This window comes from Tenrec ecaudatus, chromosome 9 (assembly GCF_050624435.1).
Source record: "Tenrec ecaudatus isolate mTenEca1 chromosome 9, mTenEca1.hap1, whole genome shotgun sequence".
In the NCBI taxonomy this organism is placed as follows: Eukaryota; Metazoa; Chordata; class Mammalia; order Afrosoricida; family Tenrecidae; genus Tenrec; species Tenrec ecaudatus.
Genome location: NC_134538.1, coordinates 41,316,575 through 41,332,226, shown reverse-complemented (window position 1 = coordinate 41,332,226; position 15,652 = coordinate 41,316,575). Strand labels below are relative to the sequence as shown.

At 51.6% G+C, this 15,652-nt stretch overlaps 1 protein-coding gene across 1 annotated transcript; it reads left to right on the top strand.

Annotated features, from left to right (window-relative positions):
- Positions 1-1,920: 1,920 nt before the first annotated feature.
- LOC142456745 (arpin-like) lies at positions 1,921-13,387 on the top strand. Its single transcript, XM_075557978.1, has 6 exons — positions 1,921-2,231; positions 3,772-3,847; positions 6,558-6,690; positions 10,366-10,572; positions 11,171-11,334; positions 12,647-13,387. The coding sequence occupies exons 1-6, from the start codon at positions 1,936-1,938 to the stop codon at positions 12,653-12,655; spliced, it is 885 nt and encodes a 294-aa protein (XP_075414093.1). The 5' UTR covers positions 1,921-1,935; the 3' UTR covers positions 12,656-13,387.
- The last annotated feature ends 2,265 nt before the right edge of the window (positions 13,388-15,652 follow it).

Below are 15,652 nucleotides of genomic sequence, written 5' to 3'. Positions count from 1 at the left end.
ACTTAGCCATCAGGCATGGTAATACCCACAACCACGCCCCCTCAAGGAATGTAGGAGGGGATAGCAGCAGGGCCAGCTGTGTGTCTCTTGGTGGTTCCGCTCTGCTGGCACCACGCTCTGGTTCCACTCGCTGCTTCAGACACTGGTTTCACGTGGGTTTTAGCGCTCTCCGGAAGTGGCCTTCTTCAGTGGGGAAATCTTGCACAACCTCCTCTCAGCTTTGCATGCTTTCCAGAGATAGTGGGTACCCTTTGAGACTGTAATACCTGAAACTCCCCTTTCCCTCCTAAAAGTAACTCGGATTATGAAAGTGCTTCTGCCCCATGAATCCTTTCAGCGTTGAGAAGAGCCAAGGTAAACCAACCCAGAAATCTAACAGGGCAGACGCACCTTAATCTTCAACATGGCATTTTTGTTTTTTCATGCTTTGAGGAGCAGATTTCCCCAATGCAATACGTGATTGGGTTTCCTGACTTTCGCAGACCTCGATTGTGAATCCCAGGAAAATGCAATCCTGGACAACTTCAGTCTCTTCTCCATTTATCATGATGTTGTTTATTGGTCCAGGAAGGAATCTTCTTTTCTTTACAACAACAACCACAACTCCAGTTGGTGCTGACTCATAGCAACCCGACAGGGCAGGGTAGAGCAGTCCCTGTGGGCTTCTGAGACTGTAACTCTGTACAGGAGTAGAAAGCCCATCTTTCTCCTGCGGAGCGGCTGATGGTTTCAAACTACTGACCTTGCAGTTAGCAGACGAACTTGTAACCATTAGGCCACCCAAGGCTCCTTGTTTTCTTTAAATTGAAACATCATTCATATTGAAGGCTGTCCTCTCTGATCTTCATCAAGTCCTTTTTGCTTTCAACAAGATTGTGTCACCTTCAAATCACAGCTTGCTAGTGAGTCTTCCTCCAATCCCGATGCCATAGTCTTCTGCACATGGTCTAGCTTCACATGCTATCTCTTCAGCAAACAGAGTGAGTATGGTGAAATGTACACCCCTGGCATACACCTTTCCTGGTTTTCTTTTTAATTGAACTTTTCAGTGTGAAGTAGGTGAAGGTTTACAGAGCAAATCATCTGTTGTATATTCACTATCTCATCAAACCTCCCAATGTCTTGACCTTTCTTTGGTGAATTGAAATCACACGGTCTCCCCTTGTTCTGGTCCAACAACTGTCCCTGGCTACAGGTTCCACATGAGCACAATAGATGTTCTGGAATGACAGTGCTTTACAATGTTACCCATGTCCCAATGTTCTGATCTACGCAAATGCCTCCACATTGTCAATAAGACACAAAGATCTTTGTCTAACTACAAGGATATTTATTTGGGGGGAGGGGGAGGATGGCTGTTGTCTGGGGCCCACGGAAACCCTGAGGTGAGAGGGGGAGGGCACACAGCGCTCTCACACTGTCTGGCTACCTCCCTTTGAAAGAGCCCTTCGGCCAGAACAAGGTCTCCCTGGATAGCCCCACACACTCCTGGGCTCACTCCCAGGACAGGTTTGAAAAACGATTCTGCCTTCTCTCTGCCTCAACCTGAGGGCCACTGTGCCAGCACAGGAAGGGATGGGCAGTGGTAAACTCATCCAACCCCCTTTTACAGAAGAAGGAGCGTGGGCGCAGAGAGGTTGAGGAGTCCGTCCAAGCGCACACAGCTGCATCCAATCCTTGCTCAGGTTCCCAGGCTCAGAGTTATTTGTCCCAGAGCTCTGGAGCCCCTTCCTCAGCCACTGTGGGACCACGAGAGGGCACAGGTCGGCATAGCGTCATTCCTGAGGGCTGTCCCCCTCTTCCCCGTTCCTGCTCCCCCCAAACGCATCCTCCTACATATCTCCTTTGTGCGTGTGTTGGGACAAGGGCCTCCCTCCCCTCGCAGGGAAGGAGGGAAAGTACCCTGAGCCCGCGGACGCAGGTCCCTAACCCGCGATGGGCGTCGCGCAGGAAGCCCGCTCCCAGCGCGCCGGACCGGCGGGAATGGAGCTCGGCTCCTTTAAATCCCGCCCGGGCGCGCCCGAGCGGAGCCGCGCCCTTCCCGGACCCGCAGCCCCGGCCCGGCGCGTCTCCGCCACTCTCCGCCCCGCGCCTCTGCTCCCGGGAGCCGGCTCGCGCCTCGGGCCTCCCGGCGCGGCCATGAGCCGCATCTACCAGGACGGCGCCCTCCGGAACAAGGCGGTGCGGAGCGCGCGGCTGCCCGCCGCCTGGGACCCTGGCGCCCACCAGGGGTAGGCCCCGCCGCCGCCTCTGGGAGCCACCCCAACTCCGCCACCCCAACTCCCCAGGCTGCGGGTGGCACGGAGGAAGGGAAGATTGGGGTGCCCACATTGCCCTCTCGGGCCCGCGCCCCGCAGCCCGAGCTGCACCCCCTGAGACAAAGATGCGCAGGGCCACAGGCCGGCTTGCCCGCGGGCTCGGACCTGTCCCGACCTCTGTCCCTCCTCCAGCGCGGGCCTTTGCACGGGTGCCCACCCCCTCTAGAAAGGACCGCGCCCTTGGGGTGCCGGTGGGAGTTGGCGAGTCCAGGGCAGAGTTGGGTGCAGGAGAGCCCGCCCCGGCGGATATCCAGATCCTAAAAGCAAAGGAGCCCTTCCAGTCAAACTGACACGCCACTCACACCCCTGCCTGGAGCCGATCCCGCGCACAGCGACCTGGGAGCACGGAGTAGAACCGCCCCGTGCGTCCCGACGCTGTCAGTCTTCAGGAAGCAGGCTGCCCAGCCTTTTCCTTTGGAACAGCCGGTGGGCCCCTGTTTTCTTTTAGCAGCCAAGTGCCTTAACTATTGTGCCACCAAGACTGCCTGAAACCCAAATGCTACCTCCTGTTTTGTATGTGGTGGTTGTGACAAAATAAGAGTTGTTTTCCAATCGTGATTTCCTCCCCCCACCCCACACACCTTGTCAGCCTCTCTCCCATTTCTGCATTCCCAAAGAGGGAGCCTCCGGTGCTGATTTTATGCAGAGTGGAACCAGAAAACCTCGGGTTCAGCTGATCTCACGGGCCACCCTGCCATCTCAGTCTGGTCAGGAAAATCCTAAGTCCCCGCATCCCCGTTTCTCCAGCTCCACCAACCACTTCCGTGTTAGGTTGTTGAGGAGCACTGCTGGCGTAGTATGCTGCTAACCCAAGGTCAGAGTTCAAAACCACCGACTGCTCAGGGGAAAGTTGAGGCTTTCCACTCCTGAAGACATTGACAGTCTGGGAAACCCACAGGGGGCAGTTCTGTCCTGTTCGAGAGGGTCACTAGGGGTCAAACTTGATGGCCCTGAGTCATTAGGTCGTCCCCTATGTGATGTGAATGACAACAGAAATATATGCACGGCTTTAAAGTCAATGAGAAGGGATGATCATAGATAGCCCTTTAGAAACACCCCCCCCCCCTGCCCAAAATTGTTTTTCGGTTAATAAAAAGGCAACATCCTTTATATGTAGTAAACGTTTTGATAGTTTACAAAAACCCTTCGTGCCCACGGTCTTTGTCACCTGAGGAGCAGTGGGGAGTGCTGAATGTGTTCTCTGCCTATTGTATGTAAGACTGAGTTCTGGGCTCTGCAGGGGGGCCCATTGCTTGGTCTCAACAGCACTGCCCTCTGGTAGTGCCCTCACTTGCACACCCACTCTGGGATAATAAAATCCACCCCTCCCACCGCCCCCCATCCCCCCACCCCCACAGGTCAGGATCTTGCTTCGCGGATCTTGGGCCATCACACTGGAAGGGGGCTATTTTCTGGCAGAGCTGACCCATCCCTTCTCTTCCTCTTGTCTCAGGGGCAACGGGGTCCTGCTGGAGGGAGAGCTGGTGGATGTGTCACGGCACAGCATCTTGGATACCCACGGCAGGAAGGTGCGCTGCTTCTGGGGTGGCAGCTCGGCGCTGGCTTTAGTCCTTCCAGAAGTCGCTCCCTGCTCCAGGCTCTGCCAGTGCCGAGGACTGGGGAGGGATGCAGCTTCTTCACTGAGTGGTGCACGGGTTGTTGGGAGATGTGTCCCAACACCAACACCAACCAAATGTGGCTGAAGATGGGAAGGGATCCATTCAGGCCATGCTGGGCAGTGTGTGGCCAGGAGGAAAGGCCCGGGTCGTAGCTCAGAAAACAGACCAGGCCCTGGACCCAGATAGTGTGATTGGGCTGAGATTGGGAGCCTGAAAGCAGGAAGGGGTGAGGTGGATGCTTCAGGACTCAGCTTGTGGATGCCCTGAGGAGGGCCTGCAGGGGTGACTTATGAAAGGAATGGGGCCAGGAGCCTTGCTGGGCATGGAGTAGAGGAGGGGAGGAAGGCAGGATGGGTGGCTGGCTCTTTGTTCTTAGAGTCTAGGGCCCAGATCCCTTCCCTCTGGCCTGGTACTTCCCACTGCCTCAAAGTAGCAGGCAAGGTCAGAGAGGGCAACCAACGACCTCACCCCTCCTGGGTACCAGCTCTGATCCTGGGCAGTTGTGCGCATGCCAGCCCTTGGGAGTGGGTTATCATAAATGTACCGCTACGTTTGTTGTTTGCAGCTCTATAGAAGCAGGGCGGCTCTTGGCACCGACTCATCTTTTTTCATTGCTGTTTGCGACTGGGCATCTAAGAATGTTGGGCGTTTACAAAGCAGGTCACCTGTGTGGACCTGGATCTCCACTGGGTGCACATTGGTGGCAGGGACTATGGGAGAGGGCTGCTGTTTTCTGGGCTTTTATTTCCACGCTTCATGTGACCTCTCCGTTGTTGACAGTTAGTGACTTCCCATCTCCTTGGAGCCCCTGCCACTGTTGCTCTCTCTCATGTCCAAGGTGACATCTTACACAGCCATCTCTTTGCTGTCGCTCGTTGCTGCGCCAAAGGATCCCTGCCTGTCTGCCAAATAGAATCCCAACCCAGAGCGCCAACTGAACGGCTGCCTCCAGCGGATGCTGCTTGTTCTGAGTGTCCGCGCCACCCCATGGCATGACCCGGATATGTTGACAAGGTGACTCGTTGATAGTAGCACCCTGTCAAGGTGGCCAATGGTGCTACCCAGAGCCTTTCTCTCTACCCCATGAGAACGCCCCCCCTCCCAGCCCCCCACTACTTTGATGCCAAGAAATGCTTTGCTTCGCCCTTCCTGGCCATGCCAATCTGGAGTCCTGAGCCAACCTTCTCAGGAGAGTCCATGTGCACGCCCATGCTGAGGCCGAACTTCTGCTAGGGCTGACTTGTGCCCAGGCAGGCAGGGTGCTCTCCTCAGCCCGCTCCAAACTTGCTTCCTCCAAGTTTCTTGGTGAAGCTAGAGCTAAAAAAGCAATGTCCAGTCAGGTCGAGCTCCTCCCTTGGCCATTCCTGACCTCCCTCATCCATATCCACTCACCTCGGCTAGATCCTCAGGAACGCCAGTCCGTCGTGATGGGCTCTCCGACCTACCCCTTCTGACTGCCCCTCGCTCCAAAGCTCATTCCTGCCCTGTTGCCAACTTGTTTCCTGAGAGACCCTCTGGGGTCTTTGCTGCTCCGAAGGATTCCTTCTTATTTACCAGATAAGCTCCCAATGCCAACTGGGGATCTGCCTCCAACTGATCACGCTTGCCTTCCTAGCCTCGGCTTCCCCAGGTCTTGGCCAAGTGGCTCAAGGCGCTCCACTGTAGGTGGGACTCTAGATTTCTGTGTACCTGTCTTGTGTTTAATATCTATTCTAGTCCCTTACCTCTGCACTTGCAGGTCTCTCTGCTCTCTGAGACTTCACCTTCCTCAGCTCTCCCAGGAAGTGGGCATCTCTTCATCAGTCTGCTGGCATCATGCGTTGGCCTTTTCTTGTTAGACTAGCCGGCAAATAGCAGCTAGGGTTCGCTTCCCGCTTAACACCGTGCTTGCTCCTCCCCAGGATCCCATTGAAGCCTTGCAGCATTCCTAAGGGTAGCCATCACTTCACCCCTGGCTCGCAGAGGATCCTGGAGCTTGGGAGGCTGGGAGTGATTTGTTCCAGGTCATGAATCTGTTGGAAGAGGCAGAGGGGCCACTGGGCCCAAGGTCTTTCTCAGTACCTTTCCCATGACACGTTGGCTGTATCCACTTCTGCTTTATGGTGTTCGGGGTGCTTCATGCTTTGTGCTTGGCTCATGGATTTTTGCATGTACTTTCTATCCTGGTCATGTGCAGGCCTTGTGCCCACCCTACTATGGACCTCTAAACCTCAACTCGCAGCCATCTAGTAGATTCTGACTCATACCAGGCCTGTAGGACAGAGTAAAACTGCCCCCTGTGAGTTTCAGAGAGTGTAACTGCTTCCAGGAGTAGAAAGCCTCCACTTTCTCCTATAGAGTGGCTGGTGATTTCGAACCGCTGACCTTGTGGTCAGCAGCCCAACATGCAACCCACTACACCACCAGGGCTCATTGTGTGCTCTACTGAACACATGAATGAATAAATGAATGAATATTTGAATGGGGGACATCAGCCCAGCTTGAATATTTTTTAGAGCTGAGGTGGGACTTGAGGGTTAAGGTGAGGTTGAGGAGGGCCACGCCCAGAGCCCAGGGGAGTTGTGTGTTGAGGTGAGCACAGTGATGGCAGCCTCCTCATTCTCTCTCTGCCGGACCACAGGAACGCTACTACGTGTTGTATGTCCAGCCCAGCAGCATCCACCGCCGCAAATTTGACCCCAAGGGAAATGAACTTGAACCCAACTTCAGCGCTACAAAGAAGGTGAACACGGGCTTCCTCATGTCATCATACAGTAGGTATCCTTCCACCCTTCTCCCTCAGGGCCCTCCCACAGGGCGTTCTTCCTTGGCCCCTGAACCTCTCAGCCCCTAGATAATATCTTCCCAGGATGGTTAGCCTTGAAGCTACCTTGGGACCAGGGTCCTGTCTAGCTTTCTATTTCCCTTCCATCTTCTCCTACAGGCTACAAGACCACCCATGACCTGGCTCTGGACTCTTAACTGGTTGTGTCCATCTGTTTAGGTCATGCTTCTTAGTGGTTTGATAAACACTAAGTAAACAGTCTCCATTTTGTGATCTGATGTGAGTGGTCAATCCATTGGAAGAGGCATTTATTCCCTTGTGGGAATGGCCTGCATCCAACAGCTGTAGATGTTTTGGCAAAGCCTACCCTTTCTTGATCCTGTATCTGATTTGTCATCCTCTGACCTCCTGGTCTGGGGACTTGAGCCAGCAGCCTTTCATCTGACTTGCCGATTTTGGGATTTGTTAGCTTCCATTTTGAATCATGGCATTGGCAAACATATTGACTATACCATGGACTTCCAGAAGAACAAATCAAATTGTCTTGAAAGAAGTAAAACCAGGATGCTCTGTAGAAGGGACGATGTCTAGACTTTTATCTTGTGTACTTTGGACATGTTATGAGGAGACAATAGCCCCAAGAGGAGAGTATCGTACTTGGTAAAGTGGTGTCAGTGAAAAAGAAGACCCTCAGTGAGATGAATTAACACAGTGGCAGCAACAATGGGCTCAACCTTAGCAGCTATTGTGAGGCTGGTCCAGGACGGGGCCGCGTTCCGTTCTATGGTACATAAGGTCACTGTGAGTCGGAGCCGGCTCGAGAACACCTAACAATAACAACAACCCCCAAAACCCTGCGAGCCAGCAGCCTGCTGCCTGACCTGCTGCTTTGGGGTTCTTCCGCCCTTGTAACCATGTAAGTCAGGAGAAGCTTCCAGTAAGAGGGGATCCGTAGAGCATCTGGAGACCACTAAAGTTTGTTCCTGCTTCAGCAGATCCTCCCTACCTCTCCCCAAAGCAGTAAGACTCAGGATCTGGAGAGATCCCTGCCTGGCCTCCATTGTTTCAGGAGGAAGGCAGAATTCTGTAGTGAGTTTGGAGACTGACTCGTTGTGTGATCTTAGAGCAGTAACTTAACTTCTCTGAGCACAGGTTTTCTCATCTGTAACATGGGAATCTTAAAGATGGAGTAACCCTCACTGAGATTTACTGGTCAGGAAGATACTGTGCTGACACATGCTTTACAGGCCTCATTTCGTTTACAGCTGCTGTCAGTCCTGTCAAACAGGCACATTTTCTCCCTCCTTTTCAGGCGCAGGGCAATGAAGTAATTTTCTCTAAGCTCAGATTCATGAGTACCCACAGGCCTGCTGTGCAGTCTGTGAGGGGTGACTGAGGCAAGGCATCTAGAGCACTCAGTCACAAAAGACGCTCTGTGGGAGTAGCAGAGGGAGGAGGAGAGTCGGGCATAGGAGGAGGAATGGAAGGGGTAGCTGGCTAACTCCATGAACAACTGCCCCCTTTGCCATGAGACCAGAACTGGAGCGTGCACAGCGACCATTACCGAACAGCTGATTCCTCAAAGACACTACAGGAATCCTGATCTAAACAGGGATTATATGGATCAGAAGTTCAAATTCTCAGGGACTCCAGACTTTCTGGAGCCATGGAGGCTAGATGAACCCCTGAGCCCAGGGCCCTGAGATCATCTTGAAACCTGAAACCAAACATAGGTATCCCCGAAAGTTTTTTAGTGAAGACTGTTTTGAGCAGTCTGATCAGTCAAGATCAATCTAGATCAGTGGTTCTCAACCTTCCTACTGCCATGACCCTTTCATACAGTTCCTCATGTTGAGGTGACCTCCAGCCATGTTTTCATTGCTACTTCATAATTATGGAAAAATGTAATTTTGCTACTGTTATAATTGGGATACCCCTGTGAAAGGGTCATTCGACCCCCAGGGGGTCGCGACCCACAAGTTGAGAACTGCTGATCTATAGGGTATTAAATTGACAACAGCTACTCTTGTGGATTAGACAAGAAGCATGGGGGCGGGCAGTGAGTTTATGGTGATGCAGAAGGGACACTTGGGGAAAAGGAGGCCGGGCATGGCGCCACAACTTGAAGAATGTAATCAATGTCACTGAATTGCTGGTTGGGGTTCCAGTTCATACGAGCAATGACTGATGACTGGTGGCAGATAAGTTCTCGTAGTAATATCGTCTTAGTTTCGTGAGGTACCTTCAGCAAAAGGCATACTTCTATGTCAGGAAAAACCATTTTGAGGTCAGGGCTAATATAAGATTTTTAGCAAAACTTAGATGAACATCTTCTAAAATCACCGAAGCTTCGTAACATAGATAGGCTGTCCTACGTAAAACAATAGTTTTTAGAAGCACCAAGAATTTTGAGGAATGCTGGAAAAATTTACGAAATGAACCCCAAGAGGGAAGACAGTCAACCCGGTGAATGAAGAAACAGCGTCCGAAGAGCAGACACTGGTCGAAGACTATAGGATGACCATTGTTAAGGTAGCTCTTGGAGTTGAGCTCTCACTGGCTCAGCGTTTTCAGTGGTAAGTGATCAAGCTTTGGGTTGAACGGTTTCTAAAAGCACTGCATGAAGATGGGCTGGCTCGAAGGGCTGATCTTTCCAACAAAGCTGAAGCTCCTGAGGACGAGCCTTGCCGCTGCCAGTCCAGTCCCGAGCGAGCGGCGTGCGCCAATCGAAACGGTGGCTTCTGAGGGAGCTGCGGGGCCAGTGAAATGAAGGCAGAGAGATCAGCTGAGAAGTTCTAGTGCCGAAATTTTTGGATTCCAAAGAGGTCATATTGGTAGATTTTCTCAGACCTGGTGATTGCGGAACTTATTTTGAGGAGGATTTCAGAAAATTGAAAACCACAGTGGTGAGGAAAAGGCCAAGGAAGTTGGACCAAGGGGTAATTTTACCCATCAGCTGTGCAGCTGCTCCGTCTTTGAGGGTAGCAGAATGGCTTGTGAAAATCTCATTGGGGTGCCTTACCCCATCTACCCATGGCCCTACCCCTGGTCTGGCCCCTTCAGGCGTCCTTTTGTTTCCCAAACTCAAAAGGATATTTCAAAGAAGAATGATTTGAGACCCCAAGAAGGCCAAAGCTGCCATTTTGCCCTGGTGTAAATCAGAGAATGCAGAATGTCTGGGAGATGGAAGCGCCACCTTCCGAAGAGGGTGGACCTAAGTGTGGACGACATACTGAGAAAACGGTAGCTTCGCGATTTGATGTTTCTCTTGAAGAACATTTTCTATGACTTTCTAGCCATGCTTTTTGACTTACCCTCATATTCTCAGGAACAGAAATCAAAAGAAACGTAAAGGGGAAAAAAAGAAGAAAGAAAAGGTAAACATAAGCCCTTTGTAAGAACTTCAGGAGTCTTGGTGACATAGTGGATTATGCCTTGGGCTACTTAACCACAAGTCCAGCAGTTCAAACCCACCAGTCACTCCGAAGGAGAAAACTGAGGCTTTCTGCTCTTGTAAGATTCACAGCCCCAGGAAGCCACAGGAGCAGGTCTCCCCTGTCCTGCAGGGTAGCTTTGAGCCAAGCTTAATTCGATGGCAGTGAGTGTGTGTTTTTGTTTCTGTAAGTGAATCGATAATAACCCATCCAATGCTGTCTATCTGCAGAGGTAGAAGCCAAGGGGGACACGGACAGGCTCACCCCCGAGGCGCTGAAGGAGCTGGTCAATAAGCCAGAGCTGCTGGCACTGACGGCGAGCCTCACCCCAGACCAGACCGTGGCCTTCTGGATGCCCGAGGCACAGATGGAAGTGATGGAGCTCGAGCTGGGGGCCGGGTTACGGCTGAAAACGCGGGGAGATGGCCCCTTCCTGGGTTAGCAGTACAGCCTTCCTGCTGACATAACTTCTTGTGTGGGAGTTGAGGACTCCTGGTCCCCTTCCTGAGCCTTTCCTCGGAGCTCATGGCCACTGGCTAGTCCAGTCTCGGTGGGCCCCAAGTCACTTGATATTTATTTTAAAATTCCTGGACACATGCCTTTGGGGTCTTGGCCTGGATGCCCTGGATTCCAGAGTGTTGTCCAAGCCCATGGTTCTTGTGAGCAGCCTTATAGCCTAGTAATCTAGTGCAGTGGTTCTCAACCTGTGGGTCGTGACCCCTTTGGGGTTCAAATGACCCTTTCACAGGGGTTGTCCAATTTATAACAGTAGCAAAATGACAGATATGAAGTAGCAATGAAAATAATTTTCTGGTTAGGGGGGTCCCCACAACATGAACTGTACAAAAGGGTCGCGGCATTAGGAAGGCTGAGAACCACTCAGAGACTCCCTCACCACACCCTGGCCGAGACAGTACAGAGGACAAAGGCTGAATCGAGTCCCACAGGACCCCCCACCCCAGACGAAGCCCTCCCCTTCCCCGCAGTGTTTCCCACGCAAGGCAGAAGGCCATTCAGCTTCTCTTCTTCTTTCAGAGTCATTAGCCAAACTGGAGGCAGGAACCGTGACCAGATGTAATTTTGCTGGGGATGGAAAGACAGGCACTTCCTGGACAGACAACATCATGGCCCAGAAGTCTTCAGAAGGGGCCACTGCGGAGGCCCGCGAGCAGGGAGACGGCGCAGAGGACGAGGAGTGGGTAGGTCCGGGAGACGGCTGTGGACCTGGCCTTGGAGTGCTCCTCTCTTCGGGTAGTGTTGTGGGACGAGGGGAGGACAGCAGCTCGTTTATCGGTCGTGATAAGCTCCTCATGGAATTCTGAGGGGTGAGCCCAAGCCTGACAGCCACGGTGAGGGGGACCTGGACGGGCAGTGTCCCCGTTCCGCTGCTTGTGGCGTTGCTGAGTCACAATGGACTCCAGGGCACCCTACATCCACGCACCAGAAACATTCCTACAAGGTTCCGGGGGCACACCCTCCGTCTCAGTATCTGGTGCTGCCCGAACAGAAGCCCCATCCGCGAATGGCTTCAAGAGCAGATGTGAATGTGCTCCCCTTTGGAGGCTCTGCATCCAAACCGGGCCTGGCAGGTAGACCCTTCTGTGAATCTCTTAGTGCGCAGCGTCCATTGACCGCTGTCCGTGTCCCTTGGCATGTCTTTGCATGAGTGCCGCTGTGGCTACTTTCGTAACTCAGAAGTGATTGGGTTTAGGATCCACCCTACGTTGGATTTTCTCATTAACATAAGAACAGGAAAGGCAGGTTGCAGCCCCAAAAATAGATGTCTCAGGGGAGACAGTTTGACCTGGAACCTTTCCGAGCTGGGTCTGTCTGCATGTATGCCCCAAAGATGTAAGGAAACCAGGAGGACTGGAAGAAAGGGGTACTGAGGAGAGCCTGCAAAGGCCAGTAAATCTCTCAAGCATTTCCACTGCAAGTGATTGCATTAGCCGGGCCGGGTCAGGCCAGGCCGTGGTGCAGGCGCATGAGTGATTGGCTTCTTGTTTGAAGTAGCTGGGAAGTGACTGGGTTGCTCCTCACTAGTTTTTCCCCCTGGGTCAGCCTCCTGGTTTAGCATCAGGCTGCAGGCTCTTCACAGTTGGGTTGTTTTCCTAAACTGTATTTCACTCAAAGATTTGAATCGCTATCAAAGGCCCCAATTTGAACAGTAAAAACAAAAATGTTTCCCAACAGGAAAATGAGCCATTTATCTAGGTGATAAAGATGCTTTTTATCTATCTATCTATCTATCTATCTATCTATCTATCTATCTATCTATCTATCTATCTATCTATTTATTTGGGGGTGACAGAGAAAGCAAGGCCAGATAGAATTGAGAGTCTGGATTCTCTTTTGTCTTGGGACGGGGGATCTGGACTGCAAAATCACTGAGAGCTGCCGGCCTGGCTCCAGGGCGAGCCTAAGGAAGAGAAGCTGTTTACCCAAAGACTCACTAACATGCTTTTACTAAGAGCTCTCTCTTTGTGTCTCTGCCCCCTTGGGTTTCCCCAGGATGCCTGAAGTTCATGGGGGACAGCAGGCCTCCAGGGCCCCACCAGAACCTGCTGTGGCGCTGTTGAGAGGTTCTTCCACCCACTTCCACTCTGGAGCTGAAGACAAAGAGCAATCCACCTGAATCAGCCTTACCTGATCCTTCCTACCCCCATCTTGGAACACCCTTTGGATAAGCTCCTCTCGTGGGGGTGGGGGCATACAGTGGCTCAGGGAAGGACCCTCCCTGGGTGAGAATCTAGTCTTCTTAGACCTTTTCCATCCTGGCCCATGATCTGGAACTTATTTTGAGAGACAGGTGGTAGACAAGTCTGGGGCAGTCTGAGATGAACTGGCTTGGTCTTGGTGCAGAGTTGGGGAGCATCCATTGCTCAGAATGGTGGGGGAAGTTTCCAGGGGGCACTTTTCTCTGTGCCTGCGATTCTTCCTGCTTTCTTTCCACACACCCACACCGTCCCAAGCCCCACACTCTGCATTGCAGCCTCTGCTCTCCTGCTCCCAGCCTCCTTGTCCCTGTCCCTGCTTCCTTCCACTGATCCTGTGCCCCCTCCGAGTTTCCTGTCTGCTGCTTCCTTCCTGGGCTGGTTCCTGGTGAATGCTGTTCTCTGCGAGGCCAACAGTGTGCACTCTCACTCCCCATCTCTCAGACTCACTCTGCCAGGCTGCGTTTTTGAAAACACTTCTGTTGTTGTTTTGTACCTTGGGAACTTTTTAATAAACAAGTAAATTTTCAGAAAAGAATTCTTCCAGCGTGCTGAGTTCTTGTCGCGTAAACAGTGTTCCAGCTGAGTAGCGTCCCGATTGGAAGGACTCCCATTTCTCGTTGTTCTTGAACTTTGCCTTGCTGGCTAGTGTACCCAAATGCAGATCCGAGGAGCGAGAGGGAGTTAAGTGTACATGTCCTAAGGAGGAGTAAGGACTGGGGGGCACGTAGATGGACCTTGCTTGACTTGAGGAAAGACAGGGGGTGGCGGTGAGCTCACAACGATGGTGAATTAAGATGACAAGGAGTCGGGGTTCCCTAGTGGGTTATGCTTTGGGCTGCTAACTCCAAGGTCAGTAGTTACAAAACTGCTCCTCAGGAGAAAGATGAAGGCTTTCTACTCCCGTACAGCGTTACAGCCTGGAAGCTCCACCCTGCCCCATAGGTCACTGTGCGTCGGACTGGGCTGGGTAATGGTGAGTGCTTGATGTGAGGATCCATAGTCTCGGACGTTGGAATCAAATTGATAGCAGTGGTTGGGTTGGACTTGGTTAATATATCAAGAAGGAGCCCTAGTGGCACTGCCGGCTGCTAACAGCAAAGTCAGTGGTTCAAACCCACCAGCCGCTCCAAGGGAGAACGATAAGACTGTCTGCTCCCATAGGGATTCAGTTTCGGAAGCTCAATGTGTCAAGGAGTCCCTGTGTGGCACAAACAGATCACACACTTGGCTGCTAACTGAAAGGTTGAACATTCAAGTCTACTGCAAGGCTACTTGGAAGACTGGCCTGGAAATTTACTTCTGAAGAATTAGTCATTGAAAACCTTATGGAACGTAGTCTGAATTGACACACCTGTGATTTCCTTGAATCAGCATCAATTAGATTCCACCTGGGCGACCATGCCAGATGCTTTCTGTGATAATAGCTCCAGCCGCCCTCTGTGAGTGCCCCCGTGTGCTGGCACTGTGCTGGGAACTGGCACGATCTTATTTGTAATTTCCACAGCAATTTCAGGAGTACCTATGATTATTAGCTCAATTTTTCTCATATGAAACTGAAGCTCAGCAGCTTCATAACCAATATGAAGGGCTTCAAAAAAGCTGGGGGGGAAATGGAATGGAAAGTGAATACACTTTTCCCACAAACTTTCTGAAGGCCCTGCATATGTAGGAGAGGACTTCAAACCCAGGCCATTTGGCGGCAATGCCAATATTAATGATCACACCTTTCGGCTTCTGTGTGTATATTACAGAGGAAGAACGAGGCTTCAGAGAGATTGAGCAGCCGAGCCAAAGTCACTCAGCTACTAAGCAACAGAGCCAGAACTCAAATCTAGAGTTGTGTGAATGTGGTGGTTACATAATCTGTCAACTTGCTAAGGGGTGGAGTTCAGCCTGTGTGATGGAGATAAATAGCTCACTGGAGGCAGGAGAAACTCACTCTCTGTATTCCTGATGACAAGACACATGGAGTTAGGCTAGAGCCCTGGAGCTGGAGGAGGCACGTGGAGACCCCTGCTAGTGCTGAGATGCTTCCACCGCCACTGGATCCATAAGACTTGCCACCCACTGGCCTATGAGTCCTGCATTAGGCATCATTGGTTGTGTTTTGTGAATCTGAAGAGGAATTTATAGATTGGTATTGGACATATGGGCTAATATTGGACTTATGGACTTGATTTGGACTGGGCTGGGATGTTTTCTTAATGTGCGATTGCTCTTTGATATAAAGCTCTCTCTTACACACAAATGAGTGTCTATGAATTTGTGTCTTTAGTCTACCTGGACTAACACAGTGAGGCAAGACTTCTGCTCCTTCCCTGTGCTCTCCTACTGAAGAGTGGAGGGCACAGAGTTCTATGAAACAGGGTTGTCATCCCAGACTGCAGGGGGCTTGCTCAGAACCTTGACAGCTAATCTTTCCCAGCTGGGCCCACCTCTGTTGTTATCAATAGGTGAATAATTAATATTGTATGTCCAGGGTTCACTGTCATAGTTCAAACATTTGTTTGTCCTCCAACCTATTTATGACTCGGCTCAACTTAATGGCCATGAGGCTTAGGATTCATACGTTAGCTGGCCGCCTGGAAGTCAAGAGATCAAAATGATGCGTTCTGCTGCGTAACTTTGCTCCCCCGAGACATCTTTAGAGTGTTGAAAAGCAAAGATGTTACTTCGAGGACTAAGGTGCGCCTGACCCAAGCCGTGGCATTTCTAAATGCTTCATGGGCATGTGAGAGTTGGACACTGAATAAGGAAGATCGAAAAATAATCTACATGTTTGAATTGTGCTGGAAAGGAA

Coding starts and splice junctions, on each gene's coding strand:
- LOC142456745 (XM_075557978.1), top strand. CDS start 1,936: ATGGGCGTCGCGCAGGAAGCCCGCTCCCAGCGCGCCGGACCGGCGGGA. Junction 2,232..3,771: donor GACCCTGGCGCCCACCAGGG/GTAGGCCCCGCC, acceptor CTCTTGTCTCAG/GGGCAACGGGGTCCTGCTGG. Junction 6,691..10,365: donor CTTCCTCATGTCATCATACA/GTAGGTATCCTT, acceptor GTCTATCTGCAG/AGGTAGAAGCCAAGGGGGAC.